General features: G+C 35.5%; 1 protein-coding gene across 1 annotated transcript in view; it reads left to right on the top strand.

Annotated features, from left to right (window-relative positions):
* The first annotated feature begins 665 nt into the window (after positions 1–665).
* The window catches only part of ripor3 (RIPOR family member 3), a 25,845-nt gene continuing 6,480 nt past the window's right edge, over positions 666–20,030 (top strand). The window contains 20 exon segments of the mRNA XM_016270475.1: positions 666–778; positions 2,236–2,344; positions 6,013–6,162; positions 6,255–6,333; positions 6,466–6,489; positions 6,662–6,715; positions 6,815–6,964; positions 7,229–7,292; positions 7,467–7,510; positions 9,272–9,397; positions 10,833–10,978; positions 13,465–13,594; positions 14,087–14,299; positions 15,236–15,625; positions 15,798–15,943; positions 16,803–17,004; positions 17,096–17,225; positions 17,484–17,639; positions 18,894–19,052; positions 19,253–19,455. Of these exon segments, the coding sequence (XP_016125961.1) occupies positions 754–778; positions 2,236–2,344; positions 6,013–6,162; positions 6,255–6,333; positions 6,466–6,489; positions 6,662–6,715; positions 6,815–6,964; positions 7,229–7,292; positions 7,467–7,510; positions 9,272–9,397; positions 10,833–10,978; positions 13,465–13,594; positions 14,087–14,299; positions 15,236–15,625; positions 15,798–15,943; positions 16,803–17,004; positions 17,096–17,225; positions 17,484–17,639; positions 18,894–19,052; positions 19,253–19,455 (2,700 nt within the window). The 5' untranslated portion in view covers positions 666–753.

Raw genomic sequence — 20,030 nt, 5'->3', positions numbered from 1 at the left:
AATGGGCCGATAAAGTATTTTGTTGAAGTACAATGTCGTTTTGACCATAATAATGTACCAAATCTAACTCATAAAAATATTACCGTAGTATAGAAAATATACATTTATAGGCGAAGTCGAACTCTGTGACGCCAAACAACTTCCCTGTGCAAAGGATCATTGGGGCCCTAAGTGTCCATCAGTTGTACCCTTCAAAATCCTTCATTCCGAAGGGCCCTTTGAAGTGACCAGTTTTGAGCTCTTCGGTTTGGAACCACCCTTCAATATGGTGGCTATGACTGTTTTCACTATATCCCGTTTGGAACGCACTACAGTAGTGAATGAATGAGTGTTTTGAACAAATCGAATGAGCGAATGATTCAATGACTCACTCGTAGAGTTTCGTTTCTAAATGAATCAGTGTTTTGGACGAATTGAAAGACTTCATGTCATTCATATCGTTTAACAGTCACTTGTCGCCTCCTACTTGTCTATCGATGCAATCACTCGAATTTGAGTGATTTTATTAATTTATTTTATTAAACTTAAACGTATTGCATCAATCCTTCTTGTAATATATTAAAATACACAGTCACTGGTATCTGGATATCTTCGAGTCGATTAGGAAACCGCTCTAATTGATTCAGGCAGATTGATTCAAACAGTCACGAAGTCCATGAGTCTTTTTGAACGATTCAATGATTCATAGTTCGCGAGCTGTTTGACTGGTCACGCAGTAAACGTGTGACCTGCGAGGAGGACAACTGGATAGAAATGCGTGTTTTGCTATTATTTCGCGGTAAACGTCTTTTTAAAACTTATTACATTTAATTCAGACAGCAAACTCTGGTAAGATATGACTTATTTTGCCGTGTAAGTTAGATGTAGATTCAACAGGCCTGTACAAAAGCGGTGCAGGAAACTGACAAAAAGGTCGCTATTGGGAGATATCGGAGCATGTGGAGATCATTTAAATAAAGATAGAGATTAACTGGAAAATCTATATTTTTCTCCAACCCTAGAAAAAACCCCCGAATAGACTCACATTGAATGAGGGACCCGAATTGTGGTAAACAGCGTCCACACGGAACTCACTATAATTGTGACTGCAACTTTTTTTTTTTTAGAGACTAGCACCACTCATTTTCTTCTTCCTTGATTTATATTTTCCTTAACTCTAACGTTACTTGTCATAGTGATAGCAGCTGTCATAACACTGATTCAATGTTTCTTACAAACATGGTTCTGAAAGTCCTTGCCCATCTACCCCCCACAGTTTTTCATCTACCCCACAGATCTTTCTCTTCCCCTTGTAGGAAAAGGAACATGAGAGACTGATAACCACCTCTGCGTTTGCAATCAAGACATCTCTCTCTGTCTCTTTCCTGTCCTCTGTCTCTCCTCTTCATCCTGTCTTCCTCTCACTTTCTCCGTTCTGTCTCTCTCTTGTCACCAAAATAGTTTGGTTTAGCCAAACAGGTGCAAAAGCCATAAGTGAATATTACAGCCAACAGCAGTGAGGTAAAACAGCGTTTGGACACTTAAGTCACATTTAAAATCATCGTCTGCACTCAGTTTTTTTCTTTATTTGAAACAAATGCCAGATAATTTTGATATTTTGCAGTCTAAGGTAATCACAGTCTGCCCTTTTCACTGGAAGATCCTATTATGGCAATTTGATTAAATATTACAAGGTCCAAAAACTTCAAAAATGAAACATGTACAGATAAATTGTTCCCAGTAAGATCTATAACATGCATTAAGAAAATAGATGGGTGAATTTTCACTTTGTGACAACCTTTAGTGACTTTTTGGGGCCACTGTAGGCGTTTGGGGGCCTCTGTGTCTGAGCAATGTTCAAAAACTGTGTACAATAACAGAGGAGAGAGGAATTATGGGATGAGGAGAGATGGAACCGAGACATGGACATTTGTCATTGAGGAGAATAGGGTGGCTGTCATGACATTAGTAGCCGCTCAGTTGATAAATGAGAGCCCGGGGGTTCGTGAAGAGGAGCTTCATGTTCAGCAGATGTGTGTGTGTGTAACACAAGTGCAAATGTGACAATGACAAAAATTTGTCTTGATCTTTACTAGTATTTTTTAAGATGCTAGCATGTTCTGAGTGATTTTAATGCATTGTTTTGGTGTTGTGATTGGTTGCCATTGCATTGCTATGCAGTTGATAACATGTAAGCTATGACTCAAACGAAAAGCGAATTTCTAACTGTTTTTCTTGTGTTTGTGTGTGTTGTAGGTGGAGGCGAGATGTCAGTAAAGCTAAAGTTTGATTGTCCGGCTGACGGCGGCATGGTGCGGCGGAGCCGCTCCTTCACTGGAGTAAACACACTCGGTGGCCGGAGAAGGTAAGCAAGTATGGTTTGTGTTTGAGAGAAGATGATGTGTTTCCATGTGTGTCAGACTGCATTATTTGCACTTTTATTAAGATACATTTCCTTAAAGCAGGGCCCAAAAAGACTCATGGCTGTATTCGATCAAAAGGGTGCTTCTACTAAATACTGAGCAAAGGGTCTGAATACTTAGGACCATGTGATATTTCAGTTTTTCTTTTTTAATAAATCTGCAAAAATGTCAACAATTCTGTGTTTTTCTGTCAATATGGGGTGCTGTGTGTACATTAATGAGGAAAAAAAAATTACTTAAATGATTTTAGCAAATGGCTGCAATATAACAAAGAGTGAAAAATTTAAGGGGGTCTGAATACTTTCCGTACCCACTGTATGTGTCTTTATGTACTTTTATACACTATACTTGAATATCGCTTTGTTAGCTTACAGCAAGCTCTACTGATGTTCCAAATAGTCAATTAGGAGGCATAGGAAGTGGCCTTAGCAGGGAGCTCACTAGGTTTTGGAACGGAGCTTAGCTTATATCTGATGTGGTTTACGGTTTTCTTTGATTGCTTAGGCTGATGATACACGCGGCAACTTTTTGAGCAATGTTGCCGGGCAACTTTGGGCAGTGTTGTCAGCAACGGGCGACCAGGTGAGACACAAGGCCCACAACCGATCTAAAGTATCCAGATAGAAATTTGTTACCTATCATCAATGGGAAAGTGCCCAAGCAAAATTGCTCAAAAAGTTGCCCTGTGTATCATCAGCCTTATATAGTTCTTCAGCCTTATACCATTCCAAACAATCTGTAACACAAACAAGCATCGGTTATTATGTAATAGTAGTTATTTCAAGAACCAAAGGTCCTGAGAGGATGCACGGTTCGGATTCGAGTACAAGCATCATCTGAGCAGTGTGACATCTTACATAAGTAAACAGAGCTGCCTCTGTGTATGTGTGTGCATGCATGTGTGCAAAGTTTTATTTTATTTGTCACAATAGCACTAAATTCCTGCATTCCCATCCAAGTTAAAAAATTGAAACTAAATGATTGCAGACAAAGGCCAAAACAACTTCACAGGCATCTCCGCCTGCTTCCAATTTGTAAACTCTTTATTGTATGGCAAAAGCTTCACAAAACTGCGTTGTGAGAAAATGCTTTTTAAGCATTTAATTGCTTAGTAAACTGCAGATTAATCGATCGCTGTCAGCTACAGTCCTGTAAAGATTATGGATTTATAGTTATAGCGAAGTAGATTTCAACCACTCTTTTGACTTTTGTAGATTGAGTTGATTGGATACGGTTAGTTTATCTCTACAATTGTCAACACTGATTTTTAAAAATTATTTTGAGGTTATCGTGCTAATATTTTGTATCCTACTATGTAGGGCTGCACGATTATGACAAAAATCATAATTGTCGATTATTGCCTTGAAATTGCAATTGCGATTATTAAGTACGATTATCACAATTTACATTGAATGATGTTTATACCATTGTTTGATGCAACTGCATGCTGTATTTTTATATGAAAATAAACAAGCTGAAAACATTAACTGAAAAACTTTTAGTGCTTTTCTATAGTATTAAGCCTCAAATGTCAACTATACATCGGATTGGTTTCTTCTTTAAATGATAAAAAAAGTACAAATATAAATGGTATTATAGTGTTATACTAAAACTAAAATTAAAACAATGGAAAAACCCTTAAGATAACTGTAGAAAGAAAAAAAAGCATCTTAAGCACACAGAATAACATAAGTGGACTTTGAACGATTAATTGCCACTTTGAACGATTACGTAATTGTGGCATCCATAATTGCAATCGTGATTTAGAAATTCGATTAATTGTGCAGCCCTCTGTAAACTAAATTATAAATAAATTGTTTGGGATTTGTAGAAAATTTCACTTATTTTAAGTAGGTCCTTTTTGTAGCTAACAAATCATTTTTTTTGGAAGAAGCATGAGGTTGCATCAAAACAAAAACCTCTGAGATTAATTAAAACCTCTGAACATGTTTAATCGATTAATCCAAATATCTCTATTTTTTCCCAGTTTTGTAACCCATTTTGATGAACCTTTATTTGCAGTTGGGCGAAGGCAAGTGAGCACTGTATATCAACAATTTTATATCTGTTTTACAAAAAAATTCCAGATTACTCATCTTGAGACTGTGTACAACCTTGTTGGGTAGTGACTAATTCGTGTAAGCAAAAAAACATGAATTATGTTACACTGGAAAATTCTTTTACATACTTTTACAATGCTTCTAAACACTACACGTATGTTAGAACGTAGAGGGCTGAGTATAGAAAATCAAGCTCTTTATTCCTTAGAAAATGGGCGTCACATGTGACATTGTCCACTGAGGGACCTCGAGTTACAGCGGAGATGTCAGTGATGGAGACAGGAAGGAATATATTGATGTGAGAGCTTGTGTTATTGGTGACCCCAGAGCAGCGCTGAGGAATGCCGTCCCTAAGAGAACAGTTTATTTACATTTCAGAGTCATTGGGTTTGTTATGCTGTGTAAGCATACACTATCAGAACATGGCTGAAATATGTAGATTATATTGTGGGTGTAACTAAAATGGGATATGAGGATTCAATTCTGAATATAAAAACATGCTACTGTTAAAAAGTTTGGAATTGCTAAAACAAATGTTGGTTTTGGAAAGAGAATTGATACTTCTGTTGACCAAAGTAGTATTTTATTTACCAAAAATACATTCAAAAGCATTATTAATGTTCAAAATGATTGTTATAGTTGAAATAACTGCAATGTGATCTTAAGAACATAGTTTTCAGCAGCCATTACTATAACACTGTTTTAGGAAAGCATTCTAATGTTGCTAATTTTGTAATAAAGAAGCTGTTCTTATTGTCCTGGCCAGCTGAAAACCACTGCGTGCTACTTAATGAAATGTGGAAATTGTCAAAATTATTGCATACATTTGTGAAGTTCAATTTTGGGTTCAGAAAAGGACAAAATAAACAGCTATCTATATAAACTTATTATTTGATTATTTTAAAAGATGAAGATTTTTCTTGAGTGTGCTGTCATTTTTTATTAATTTTCATAGTTGGAGTCGGTAAGATTTTTTTATGATTTTGAAGTGTTTTATGCTCAACAAAGCTGCATTTAATTGAGCAAAAATACAGTAAAAACATTCATATTGTGAATTAATTATTATTTAAAACAACTGTTTTATAGTTGAATATATTATAATGTCATTTATTCCTGTGATGCAAAACTGAATTTTCAGCATCATTACTCCAGTCTTCAGTGTCACATCATGGTCCTTCATAAATCATTCTTGATTTGATTCATGTTGATTTTTTTGTTCAAGAAACATTTCTTATTATTATCAACGGGGAAAACAGTGCTGCTGTGCTGCTTGTGGAAACTGTGATGCATCATTTTCAGGATTCTCTGATGAATAGAAAGTTCAAAAGAACAGCATTTATTTTAAATTTAAATATTTCGTAGCATTGTAAATGTCTTTATTGTCACTTTTGATTGATTTAATGCGTCCTTGTTTAACAAAAGTATTAATTTCTTTAAAAAAATTAATTTAGATCAAACTTTACAATAGTATATGTATATATAACCCAATTTTATTTAATAATTCTTTTTTTTTTTTTTCATTGTCTCTACTATTCCATCTCATCCCACAGACTTTCCTCGGCTCATAGCTCTCTCCGCACAAAAGTCATAGCAGGGAAATCTCCCAGAATACCTTCTTCGAGTCGGGTGGGCAGCAGCATCTGGGGCCAACAGCCCGAGCAGGTGGACAAAATCTTCCAGGCTTTGAGGAAAGGGCTCAAGTATGTGCAGTCATTGCAGTAGAGAAATGAATGGACTCATGGAACCGCACACACTAGTCTTGTGAATGTTAATGTCATCTCATCTCATATAGGGACTACTTGGAAAACCATCAAACAGAGCTGGACTTCCTGTCATCCCAGCAGAGAGACACAAAGAGAAACTCCAGACTGGTGAGACTTTATACGGAGAATAACTTTACACTCTAATCTTAACTAGTTATAATCCAGCTTTTTATTATTTTATTTTATTTTTTACACTATTTGTTAATAAATAACTACAACAATCTATTCTTCATTCCTCAGGCTTTTTTCTATGACCTGGAAAAGGTAAGTTGTCAACAAATGCTGATTGTCAATCATTTGAGTGTTGTTCCCTTTACAAAAACATATTTTTGAGACTTTAATGTTAGTATTTGTACCATATAGTCGATTAAAAATTGCATTTAAAGCCAAAGGTTACAAAATGTAATGCTGTTTATATCCTGCTTGCCAACAACAGGAGATACGAGCCTTAGAGAGATACATACGCCGCCTTGAGTTTCAAATTAGTAAGGTAACACAACTTCATAATACTTTAATTTGGTTATATATATGAACACTAGTCAGATGTGCTAAGAATAAACTTGTATCATGTGAATGTGGATGTCAACAGGTAGAAGAGCTGTATGAGTCCTATTGTATCCAGTGGCGGCTGTGCCAAGGAGCTTTGAACATGAAGAGAGCATTCTCTCTGTCCCCGTCTTCACGACAGTCTAGAGAGAGTCTACTGGAGCTGAACCGCAACCACAGACACAGCCTGGAGGTAAAGTCTCTCTTGGACACCGTACACACACAACAAACAATAAGTAAGCCATTTGTGTGGTCGTTTTCCCAAAAAGAGTAAACACTGTGGCTCCATGGCTCTTTCAAAACATCCCGACTAGCCCAACACAATAACACTTCGTAACCACACTTCTCCTTTGTTAACATGATTTCTAATAAATGCACTAATAAAAATAACCTATTATGTAAATCCAAACATCTCACTTCAGAAATGCCTCTGTTTCACACTCATCTCTACCTGCAGGATATGTGTGCAATGGAAGGAGAACTGGAAATCCTGCTGGGTGAGCTGCAAATCAAAATGAAAGGTACACAGCACCTCACATAGAGATTTGTAAATTATTCCATTCCTTTTTTACTCACAATTTGTACAGTGTCCCAACTTTTTTGGAATTGGGTTTGTATATGAATTTGAGTTTCAGAGGAAAATGTATCTCCTAAATTTACTTCTCCAGCTAATTTTTTCACTTTTTATGAGGCAGGTTTGATAGGCTTTGCTCGGCTCTGCCCTGGAGATCAGTATGAGGTGAGGAGGTTTAACCCAACATCCTACTGTTGTTATACACTTAAAGGGATAGTTCACACAAAAATGAAACTTCTGTCATTTACTCATGTTGCTCCAAACCTGTATGACTCTGTGTAACACAAAGGGAAGCATTTAGCAGAATGTTCATGCTGCTGCTTTCCAATGAAAGTGAATGAGGACAAACATTCATGGTCTCCCAAAATGACAAAAAGCACCACGGAAAGCCATACAGGTTTGGAACGACATGAATAAAAAGGATGACAGAACTATCTGTTTAATACGTAAAAGTAATAAAGACATGAAGGCATTCGACCCCAAAACATTACTCTTAATCCAAGACTCACTGTTCGATCAGCCTATGAAGGACAACAATGCATGATGGTTCTTTTGTTAAAATATTAGGCAGAAATGACATATTCCACCAGCTATTTAGATTACATTGTTAAGGCCAGGTTTCCAATGACTTCATGCACAGTGGAATGCTGTCTCAGGAGCCATCAGCCGTTTCATGCATGAGACCACACATTCACATGCAGTCATGCCAAATATTATTTGGAAAATTAAGACAAGGAATATGAACTTCATTTAATTCTATATGAAAATATATGCAAACATAAACCTAGAACTCTCAGAACTGTTTTTATTATTATTTTTTAACCCAAAGTGATTTTAGTGGTTGTATGATCATAATAACTATGGACATGTATATGTACAGATGGTACTCAACCAGAATAATACTTTTACTGCTGCAATTCCCACCATGGCAACATTGGGAATGGGTATTTGCTGCCTTTTACCACTAAGTGGCACTATAACCATAGACTTCGACAAGTTATAAGGCAAACGTATAAAAACGCGTTTTCGCGAGTAGCAAGATTTGACAGTTGCAGGTAGCGAATAATATTTCACTATAACAGTAGTCAAATAGCTGGAACATCGAGGATTTTTATGATGAATAATTCGTTGAGATTAGATGTTATGTTGTATTATTATTAATATTGCTAGTAATTTATTTAATTATTTATATCTTTATTTACAATTTTCACAAGTGAAAATGTCACATTTCCAGCATTATTGACCAATGGTGTGAATCACCCTTTGAGCCAAATTTTTTGTCTTTCAAAATAAAGTATTTCGCTTTTTTTTTTCTTTTTTTTTTTTGTGGAGTTTGACAAAAGTGAGTCGTCCAAAAGAAGTGAGAAGTGTACATTGGATGGTTTTTGTCTTTTAGTCCCACAATATTCTGGAATGTTACAGAAAGCACTAGAATATTACAGAATATTACAGAAACTTCTAGAATGTTCCCATCCTTGCAAAAGCAAAATATCTAAAAAAAAAAAAAAACATGCAAAGTTAGTAAAAAAAAATGTAACTGTACTGAAGTACTGTACTGTACTGAACTATTTCATAATTAATGATAGAAGTTCTAAAATTGACCTGACCAAAATATTTACCAAAATATCAATGCTACGTGAAAATAAATAGTATTAATAATTAGTACCACAGAGTTAAAGAAGAACCATAGAAAATGTAAGTGAAACAAATTTTTGTTACATTGTGTAATGGAATAAAATTCAGTAATTTAGGATTTAATTACATTTTTAAATACATTAAAATAGAAAAGTTATTTTAAAATTGTAAATTTTTAATAATATATAAAAAAAATTAAACTGTACTTTTATACGGTATTGTAATTGTCCAAAAGTCATTGGGGTAATTTTTACACATACACAAACACATTGAGCGTCTCATTTTGTGTAGGTGTTGATCCGGCTGGGCCGACAGCGATGGAGAATCAGAGGGCGAATCCAGACGGATGACCAACAGCTGTGGGACGAAGAAGAAATGGTCTTCCTCCCTCACATCCATGGGAACTTTGAGATTAAGGTGAACCCATCCACCTATACGCACGCACACACCTGTGCAAATACCACTTCCTGTCGAGGTCACCTGTGGGGCTTGCGATGACAGAAGATTTCAGGCCTTTTGTCCTTATACTGTTTGTTAGATCTAAATAGATTGACATATGACACAATAAACCTCCCACAAACCCCTGAGAGAGAATGGTAGAGATGTTTAACAGACTGTCTTGAAGCTTTTGGACCAGTGGAATAATGGTTATGAAAGGTTTGATTGTCTGAAATTGATTCCATCCCTGAAAATGAGGCAAACTACTACAGATAAAAAAGATGAATGTTTTTTATCCTTTCCTAAACCCCTGTCACTTAGAATCAGATCTCAAATATAAAATACACACACAGAACACCCTAGCAACCACCAAGAACAACCTATCAACCACATAGCATCATTCTAGCAACCACCAAAACACCCTAGCAACCACATTGCAACACTCTAACAACTATCAGAAATACCCTTTCAACCACATAACGACACTCTAGAAACCACATAACAACACCCTAGCAAACACATTGCAACAACCACATAGCAACATTCTAGCTACCAACAAAAACCCCAGCAACCACATAGCAACACTCTAGCAACTACCAAAACCCCCGGCAACCACATAGCAACATTCTAGCAACCACCACATAGGAACACTCTAGCAACCACCAAAAGCACCATAGCAACCATTAAAAATACCATGACAACCATAAATCAACACTCTAGAAACTACCAGCAACTGCATAGCAACACCCTAGCACCCACATAGCAATATTTTAGCAACAGCATAGCAACCACCAGAAATATATCCACATAGCAAAGCAACAGTCTAGCAACCAACAAGAACACACTAGAAACCATATAGCAACAACATAGCAACATTCTAGCAACCACCAAAAACCCCAGCAACCACATAGCAACACTCTAGCAACCATCAAAAACCCCAGGAACCGCATAGCAACATTCGAACAACCACCAAAAAATACAGCAACCACATAGGAACACTCTTGCAACCACCGAGAACATTCTAGCAACCACCAAAACACCACAGCAACCATTAAAAATACCATGACAACCATAAATCAACACACTAGCAACCACTAAAAACCCCAGCAACCTCAAAGCAACATTCTAGCTTCCACCAAAAACCCCAGCAACCACATAGCAACACTCTTGCAACCACCAAAAACCCCAGCATCCACACTCTAGCAACCACCAAAACACCATAGCAACCATTAAAAATACCATGACAACCATAAATCAACACTCTAGCAACATTCCAGCAACCACATAGCAATATTCTAGCTACAACATAGCAACAACTAGAAATATCATCATAATTATTATAATTTCCCTCAAAAACTCTAGTCAAGCCAACAACATCTGCAGAATCTGAAAGGTTTTCTGAAATGTCCTGCAGGTAACAGAGGTCAAGGGGTTGAGCTCTATTCTGGTCGGCATGGTAACATGCAGGAGTGCAGATTTTTTCACAGCACGGCCGCAGATGATGGTTGTGGACATTACAGAACTGGGAACCATCAAGCTACAGCTAGAGGTGGTTTGGAAGTAAGTGAACGTGTGGAGTTTACGAGACAAACTTTTTAAAGTGCTAAAAGTGCTGTGAAATACTTGAAAGTGATTGACAGGGCACCAAACTCAACTTTTACACACATCTTGTACACTCCTGTATGAAACTTGACTGCAAAAACTGGGTTCAGAATTTCTTTTACAATTAACAGTTAATACTTTTATATAGCAAGGATGCATTAAATTGATTGAAAGTAACAACACTAGAAACCATATAGCAACAACATAGCAACATTCTAGCAACCACCAAAAACCCCAGCAACCATATAGGAACACTTTAGCAACCACATAGCAACATTCTAGCAACAACATAGCATCACTTTAGCAAACACCAAAAATACCCTACCAACCACATAGCAACATTCTAGCAACTACCAAAAACTCCAGCAACCACCAAGAACACCATAGCAACCACATAGCGACATTCTAGCAACAACATAGCAACATTCTATCATTTCCCTCAGAAACTCTAGTCAAGCCAACAACATCTGCTGGATCTGAGGCCTTTCTGAAATGTCCTGCAGGTAACAGAGGTCAAGGGGTTGAGCTCTATTCTGGTCGGCATGGTAACATGCAGGAGTGCAGATTTTTTCACAGCACGGCCGCAGATGATGGTTGTGGACATTACAGAACTGGGAACCATCAAGCTACAGCTAGAGGTGGTTTGGAAGTAAGTGAACGTGTGGAGTTTACGAGACAAACTTTTTAAAGTGCTAAAAGTGCTGTGAAATACTTGAAAGTGATTGACAGGGCACTTTAAGACTTTATTAACTTTATTTAATGTCAGTGACACCAAACTCAACTTTTACACACATCTTGTACACTCCTGTATGAAACTTGACTGCAAAAACTGGGTTCAGAATTTCTTTTACAATTAAAAGTTAATACTTTTATATAGCAAGGATGCATTAAATTGATTGAAAGTAACAGTAAATACTTTTACATTCATACAAACTACTTCTTTTTCAAATAAATGTTGTTAATTTGAACTTTCTATTCATCAAAGAATCCTGAAAAAATGTATCATGGTTTCCACAGAAATATTAAGCAGCATAACTGTGTTCAACATTGTTAATAATAATAAATGTTTCTTGCACATTACTTCAGCATATTAGAAAGATTTCTGAAGGATCATGTGACACTGAAGACTGGAGTAATGATGCTGAAAATTCAGCTTTGCATCACAGGAATAAATTGCATTTTAAAATGTATTAACATAAAAAACAGTTCTTTCAAAATGTAATAATATTTCACAATATTACACATTTTTACTGTATTTTTGATCAAATAAATGCAGCCTTAGTGAGCATAAGAGACTTCTTTCAAAAACATTTGAAAAAATTTTTACCAACCCAAAACTTTTGGATGGTAGTTCAATGTATCTTATTTGTAGAACCACGAAGGAGATTTGAGGGCTTCATAGGGCAAGATTTTCAGCAAATAATAACTTCACTAGGAGTTATTCTGACTTCTGAAGAACTGGAATATAGCGCAAATGTGGACTGCTTTTATGGTCCTTACATTTTTTTCATGTAACCGAGTAGACATGACACTGATCTCACATACAAACACCCCCTGTAAGTGCAGCTCTGTTATCGGCTAACACGCACCAGCTGTGGAAGACCAGCTGACTGCAGAGAGAAGGATAAATAGTCCATCCCTCTGCCCCCTCCCTCTCACACACACACCGATCCAATTACACTTTACACAGTCCAGGTGGAAAAGATTTTTCATAGCCTCTTTTTTACAGCGGCACTAAAATAAACACAACTTACAGCATTGTTCAGCATCTCCACGCTCTGCTGTGACCGTATGTGTGTGTGTTAGTTCACAGCCATCACCTCATTTCCTCTGGTTCTGCTTAGTCTCTGTTAGCAGTGTCACTTCTCATCAAGCAGTGATGACAAACACGCACTGCCGCTCCTCATATGTGCATTTAGAACCTGAGTGAGTTTTTTTCATTCCATCTCTCTCTTCTTTATTGAGTAAAACAGTAAATGTCAGCAAGTATATGTAAAAAAATAAAAAAAAAATATATATATATATATGGTTTAGAAAAAACAGAAAACCATGTGAATGCTGTTTCATGTTGACTTGAGATATATAACAACAAACTTAATTTAGCATGCAAATAAATGCAGGAAAAAAGAACAATCACAAGTTAGTTTGAATTTTAGATTACAATAAAGGTTAGATTTTGTGTTAAACATTTTGACAAAGTTAATAGGAAATTATTAAATATTAATGTATAACATTTACAAATAACAAGATAATATTTTAAGATAATAAAATATTTTATTTTAAATCAATTTAAAAAAAATGCATAATTCATTCAGTTTCTTATGCTCACCCAAACTGCATTCATTGAATAAATACAGTAAACCAGCAATATTATAACTGCAATCTAAAATAACTTTTCTATTTGAATATATTTTAAAATGTAATAAACTTCCTGTGATGTAAAGCTGATTTGATAGCTCTGAGGTGAGGCCTCTCACAGCGTCCACCAGCCGCCAGTCCATCCACAGCAGAAAGGGATCTGTATATAGCTGGACGCCTCCCAACACACCCAGTTTCACTGAGAAATACTTTCTAGTGAGTTTGTGACCTACATGCATCCACACAGACTCCGAGCATGACCGCTCACAATGATTTAAAGGTGAAGTGTGTAATTTCCGATGCTAAAATACATTCTCCTATCCTGGTTTGTGCAGAGACAACTATAAGTGAAGCCGGTTGTGCGCTGTGAGATTTTATCTGTGCTTTAGGATTATTACGTGACAGATTGTACGATGTGACCCCAGTGAGATCTTGAGTAAAAGCCAACACAGACTGTGACAAAAAATGATTCAGGAAAATCGTTCTGTCATCCTCATTATGACGCACAAAGTTGAAATGGTGCCACACAAACCCAAACAAGATTTGTGCTGATGTTGGCAAGGTTTTTGAGCGTCTGGAGTCTGGTGTCATTGAGCAAAAAGAAGCTAGTGAGGCAGAAATGACCCACTTCACCTCATTCTTCTGTTGCCTTTCATCTGAAGAGCTTAAATGTCATTTCATGATGTCATCTGTCCTTTTATGCTGTAGTCCATGATGCGTCAGATACAGGATGCAGATGGCTCTTTCTTCATTGGCTCCCGTGAATCAAGGGGCGTGTCTTTACTCAGCTACCTGGCTGACTCCACCCAGGCACTTAGTCCTCCTGCCTATGAGAAGACAAGCGACCCACCAACCACACACCACTCTGTTCTAGACACTAAGTTACAGGATGACAATCTACCGAAGACACACACAGAAGATGTATGAAACTGATCGTGTTAATAGAAACAATTGTTTGCTTAAGTGGGATTTTTTAAATATAAATATTATAAATGTAAATATATATTTCAAAAAAATTAAATACATGATGATAAATACTTTAATGGTTTTTTTTTTTAATTTAAAGCAAAGGTCACATTTCATCTGATGAAGAGCCTGCATGCTTAAAATGTCACCTGTGTTATAGTCTGTTATTACATTTTTGTATTTTGATAGCCTATGTGTGCTGACTTTTTCTGTTTTCATTATCAATATTTTTTTGTTGAACACGCTGTTTGAGAGTTTTTCCAGTGATGATAGTGCTTTTGTTTTTTTTATTATTAAAAGCAATAAACAGTTTTATAGTAAAAAAAAAATAAGGGGGGGGGCTATACATTTTATTTTATGGAATTTATTTATTTTTTGTAGTTAAACTTCATCCTATTTTAATATATTTTAAGAAACCACCAATTAACTTACCTTTTTTTAGTTTATGTGAAATTTTTAGAAACATTTAAAATAATAATAATAATTCTAATAATAATAACAATGATTTATTTGTTTTGAATAATGTTATATTTTAAGAAACCATCAGTTAAGAGTATTTTGCTTAATGTGGGATTAAAAAAAATATATATAAATATTTTAAATCTAAACATTTTTGAAGTGCATAATAATAAATGTAATTTTTTATATATTCTTTTATAATTAATAGCAATAACCACTTTTATAATACAATTAAAATAATATAATTAAATTATTTATGTATTTGTTTTGAGTGAAATTTAATAAAAAATAAATAAATTACATTTTAATTAAAAATTTTAAGAAAACATCTAAGATTTTCCTTCTTCTTTTTTTATATAAAGTTGCAAAAAAAAATTCAAAAATCACTTCAAATTGCTGGCATATTTAATTTCTTTCCATTCATAACCCTAGGCTGAGGAGAGTATGGAATGGCCATCAGAGACCGACACAGCCTCCCCCAGTCCTGCAGGCAGCAAGCGAGACTCCATATTCCTCTTCCACCGCTACAGCACGCCTGACATCCTCAAGCAAAATGGGGATGTGACCCCCAGCACAGGTGAAGGAGACGCACAAGAGATGGCCCTGGATGAGGCTCCTGAAGAGGAGACCTCATTCAAGCAGGGAATTGAAGACAGACTCCTGGTGAAGGACAGAAAAGTGGGCAGAGCTGAGAAGAGAGCCGTGGCTAAGAGAGTTAGTTCATTGCTAGAGGATCTGAATACAGAGCTGGAGGATATGAGCAACGTAGAGACATTAAAGAAATTAGACCTGCAGATATGCCAAATGAACAAGGTCTTGAAGGTTAGATTATTATTTCTTTTTGGAAAATTTATATTGACCTGAACATGCTTTCATGAGATTCGCCTTGCAATGTGACTGAGTTGCTCAGTTTTTCTCTATGGATTGTTGATAAATGTTTGTTTGCTGTTGTTTCATTGTCTTTGCTCTTCGTTTGCATATTTCCTGATGTTAGAAGGACCTCAACCCTCCACAGATGCCCTCATCTCAGACACTAGCAGTAGAGGAAGAGGAAGTGCTGGGCAGTTTCGACTTCCTCTCTGCAGATTGTAATGAAGATGAAATATCAGATATGGGCAGCATCAGACTTGGGTACACTGGGTAATTCAACTAATTTTTAGCTGGTGTGTCTAAGTGAATCCCTCAAAGAAATGTCAAAAAATCAAGAAGAAAAAATAAATACATATATATATATTGAAAACATGCTTATAAATAAAATATAGTAATATAATCTCTTCAGTAGTACTATAAACTTTTTGGTACTATAATCTATAATTTTTCTAATTACAGAGCTGAGAACTAAGGGTGGGGAATGGTCATAAAAATAGGTTTAATTTTTTGGAAGATATATCATTTCTAGATTTGTTTGTTAGTTTAATTTTGGGTGTAAATAATTTTTATGTGTTTTTGGGAGGTTAAATAAGTCCATTAGTATAAAAAAATATTTTTTTGTATTTAGCTTTGATCTGATGATTTGGACTGATGAATGTAAGTCTGTATTCATGCAAAGTCACTCCATCTAACAAAAGGCAATTTGCTGGACTAACATATTAAATGAGTGCATAAAGTGCCATCTTGTGGATGAAGTGGAGAAATGCATGAAATGTACACATTCATTTGTCAGGTCAAGGTCCATGCCTCTCCATATTATTATAATATATTTAGCAATCTGATATTTAAACAATACATGATGTTTAATTGCCTTTACATGGATATGATATTGCACAATATTTTTGGCATATAAAAATATAAATGTATAACATGGATGGTTAAAGTTCAATTCAGGTTAAAGTTTAATATTTAAAAATAATGATATATACATATTGAAATATTTATAGTATTCATTATTATAGTAAAATTATTTAAGATATATGTATGTATCTCTTAATTAAATTATTTTAAGTTTCATATTTCATAAACTTCAGAATAAAGGAAGTTTTCTTTCTTTTTTTCTCCCTAGGATCGGTTCATTCAACGAGAACACCTTGAAAAGCATGCATCTGTTATCTCAGGATAAGACCTCTCCATCCTCAAAAGACACGGGTGAAGGGCTGGTCAGACACAGAGGAGATGGTGCAGTCAAGCCGTCACTCAGCACAGGGGTCTACAGTCTGGATCAAGCTCTTGAAACCCACCTCAGTGTTTGCACAGTGCTGCTGAGGGTGAGGAATCAGTCTAACCAAATCATCAGACAGTTAGCAACATATATTGTTACTTTGTGTCTGCATAAGTTCATATTCTGTCTCCTTCCAGACTCTGAAGTGTTCTGACTCTGATCTTGTACACAAAGACATCATGGAGGAGCTCTTGTGGCAAGTTGACATGCTGGAAAAAATCGGCGCTTTGTCACAGAGGATGATAGAGGAGATCTCAGTAACAGAGCGTAAGTTTCTGATCCTAGATCCTAATAATTGAGATTTATAGATTTCCTGCAAATGCTAAATTTTAAAATGACAGAGTTTATGATTGATTATTACAGATTTTCTTTCCCATACTGTTTAAGGGTATTAGGGTAACACTAGAATATATATGCAATTATGTGCTGTGACTGTTACTTTATACTGTCGGCGGTCACAGGCTCTTTCCTGTGTCAGTGTGAAGCGCTGTAGGTGCATTAGTCATGTGTGTGGATGTGTCTCAGTGTTGGCCAGAGCTCCTAAGGGGATTGAAGTATTTTGGAAGGGGTGTTGTGAGAGTGACTCGCCTTTCTGCTGCTCCACGGATCGGTTTCTCAGGACACTGCGCAAACATTACATCCACAAAGTCAAAGCCAAACAGCCAGGCCAGGCTGTATAAGGTCAGACGCTCTGTTCTGTTCTGTTCTGTTCTAATGCTTCCTAAGAACTGAATCCACAAACTACTGAAATAATGTATACAAGGCAGAATGGAATAGAATAAAATAAAAAATAAAAACATTTTATTATTATATATTTTTCTTCTTCGATGATTTCATTCACAAACTACTTGAATATTAGTGTTTTAATTTCTGCAGGACATTTCTATTCTATTCTGTTCTGTTCTACTCATTGCTCAGAATTTATTTCCCTACGAATAGTCTTTAAATAATTGTCTAGCTTGTAACACTCCAAAGAGAAAGGACAAATTGAAATTGCATCATATGACCCCTTTAAATAATCTAATAAGCTTTGTATGATAAATGTCTATTCTATTTGAATTTTATATTTTCAAACAACTAAAATCCATTCATTTGTAAATAAATATCTAATAATATCTTATTATGTATAGAATAATGGTATATAATTTTATATTATAATTTACTTTATGATGATTAGTAGTAGTAGTAGCATATTTTTTGAAGGATATTTCTATTATAGTAATTTTTGCTTAGAATTGGTGTCTCTTTAAAAATAATACTTAATTGTCTTTGAAATAATCTAATAATCATTGTGTAATATAATGTTTATTATATTTGTCCTTTAGGATCAATAATTAAATTTCAAACAACTAAAATCCATTAGTTTGTCAATAAATATCTAATATTTAATATATAAAATAATTTTATTTAATTTGATATTTTACTATATTATTCTATTTTTAATTACAATATTATGATTAGATTGTATTTTTAAGGATATTTTTATTCTATTCATTGTTAATTATATTTTCTCTTTGAAATAATAATTGCCTTTGAAATAGTTTAATAAGCTTTGCATTCAAAAATAAATGTCTATTTTATTCTTCAAAAAGCCAAAATTTGTAAATAAATATTGAATATTTTTCTGTATAAAATAATTGTATGTATTATATTTTATTCTTATTCTGTGTTCCTTCGAAATTTAATTATTAAACTACAGACAAATAATGTGTAAAGAATAAATCTCTTCTATTCAGTGTTGCTTCAGAATTTTTCTCAGACTACAGCAATAATTGTACTGTTTGTAAAATAATAAATATATCTTGTGTTGTGTTCTATTTTATTGTTCTTTTAGAATGTTATGCTTACACTACTGGGATAATTTACTAACTTGCAAAGCATGTAGGTTTGTCTTCTCTTTCTGATTCCTGATGAGTGTTTTCTTTTGTCCTGCAGTTTTCAGTCAGTTGCTGCATCAGGTGCAGTGCAGCTGTATGATGGTATCTGTGACTCAGTGCACTACAGACCGAGTGACTGTGTTTCAGCTGTTAGTCTACCTCAACAGATGCAGTATCACTGACTTTGGGGAGCACATCTCTCTCCTCTCTAAAGAAGGTAACAGCACAGAGTGTTCACAGACACAACTAATTTTAGGATGCAAACATCAGAGAAACTAGTCTGACATTGATTATCTTTATCGGTTCACTGTGAGTTTACTGCTTTCAGCATCAATCAATCACCCTCAAGGATTCTTCCCAACAGATCTCATTAAGAGACTTCCCTCTGTGTTTCTCCCTCGGATCGGTTTGCTGCAGTGTATCTGATAGCCAGTCTGGAGAGTCCCAAGAGGAGGCGAGCTCTGAAAAAGCTGAAAGGCAAGCGCATCTCTGAGCTGCAGCCGACGGGACGCACCCTCCAGCTCCTGGCCAAGCTACAGACAGACGCCAATCACAAGGTGGCTTCAGCGGCCACGTCCTGCCTCAGCAGGGTCTCGCGGTCCAAATCCTTCAGGGCAAAGGTAAAAAGGGCCTAACTTGCCATCAAACACAAATGCTTCTCATACCAAACAATTAAGGGGATAGTCTAACCACAATTCAGTCATCATTTAAAGGAATAGTTCACCCAAAAATAAACATTTCCTGAAAATGTACTCACCCTCAGGCCAATCAAGATGTAGATGAGTTTGATTCTTCATCAGAACAGATTTGGAGAAATGTTGCATCACTTGCTCACCAATGGATCCTCTGCAGTGAATGGGTGCCGTCAGAATGAGAGTCCAAACAGCTGATAAAAACATCACAATAATCCACAAGTATTCCACACCACTCCAGACCATCAGTTAATGTCTTGTGAAGCCAAAAGCTGCATGTTTGTAAGAAACAAATCCATCATTAAGACGTTTTAACGATAAACTATTGCTTCTGGCAAAAATATCAGTCCATAATCCATAATAATGCTTACTCTAGTGAAAAAGTCCATCTGCTGTTGTCCTCTCACATCAAAATCCACCAATTTGTTTGGAGTATATATATATATATATATATATATATATATATATATATATATATATATATATATATATATATATATATA

This window comes from Sinocyclocheilus grahami, unplaced genomic scaffold (genome assembly GCF_001515645.1).
Source record: "Sinocyclocheilus grahami isolate Dianchi unplaced genomic scaffold, SAMN03320097.WGS_v1.1 scaffold57.1, whole genome shotgun sequence".
NCBI lineage: Eukaryota > Metazoa > Chordata > Actinopteri > Cypriniformes > Cyprinidae > Sinocyclocheilus > Sinocyclocheilus grahami.
Note: the sequence above shows the minus strand (reverse complement) of the source record. Positions and strands in the feature narration are given on the sequence as shown.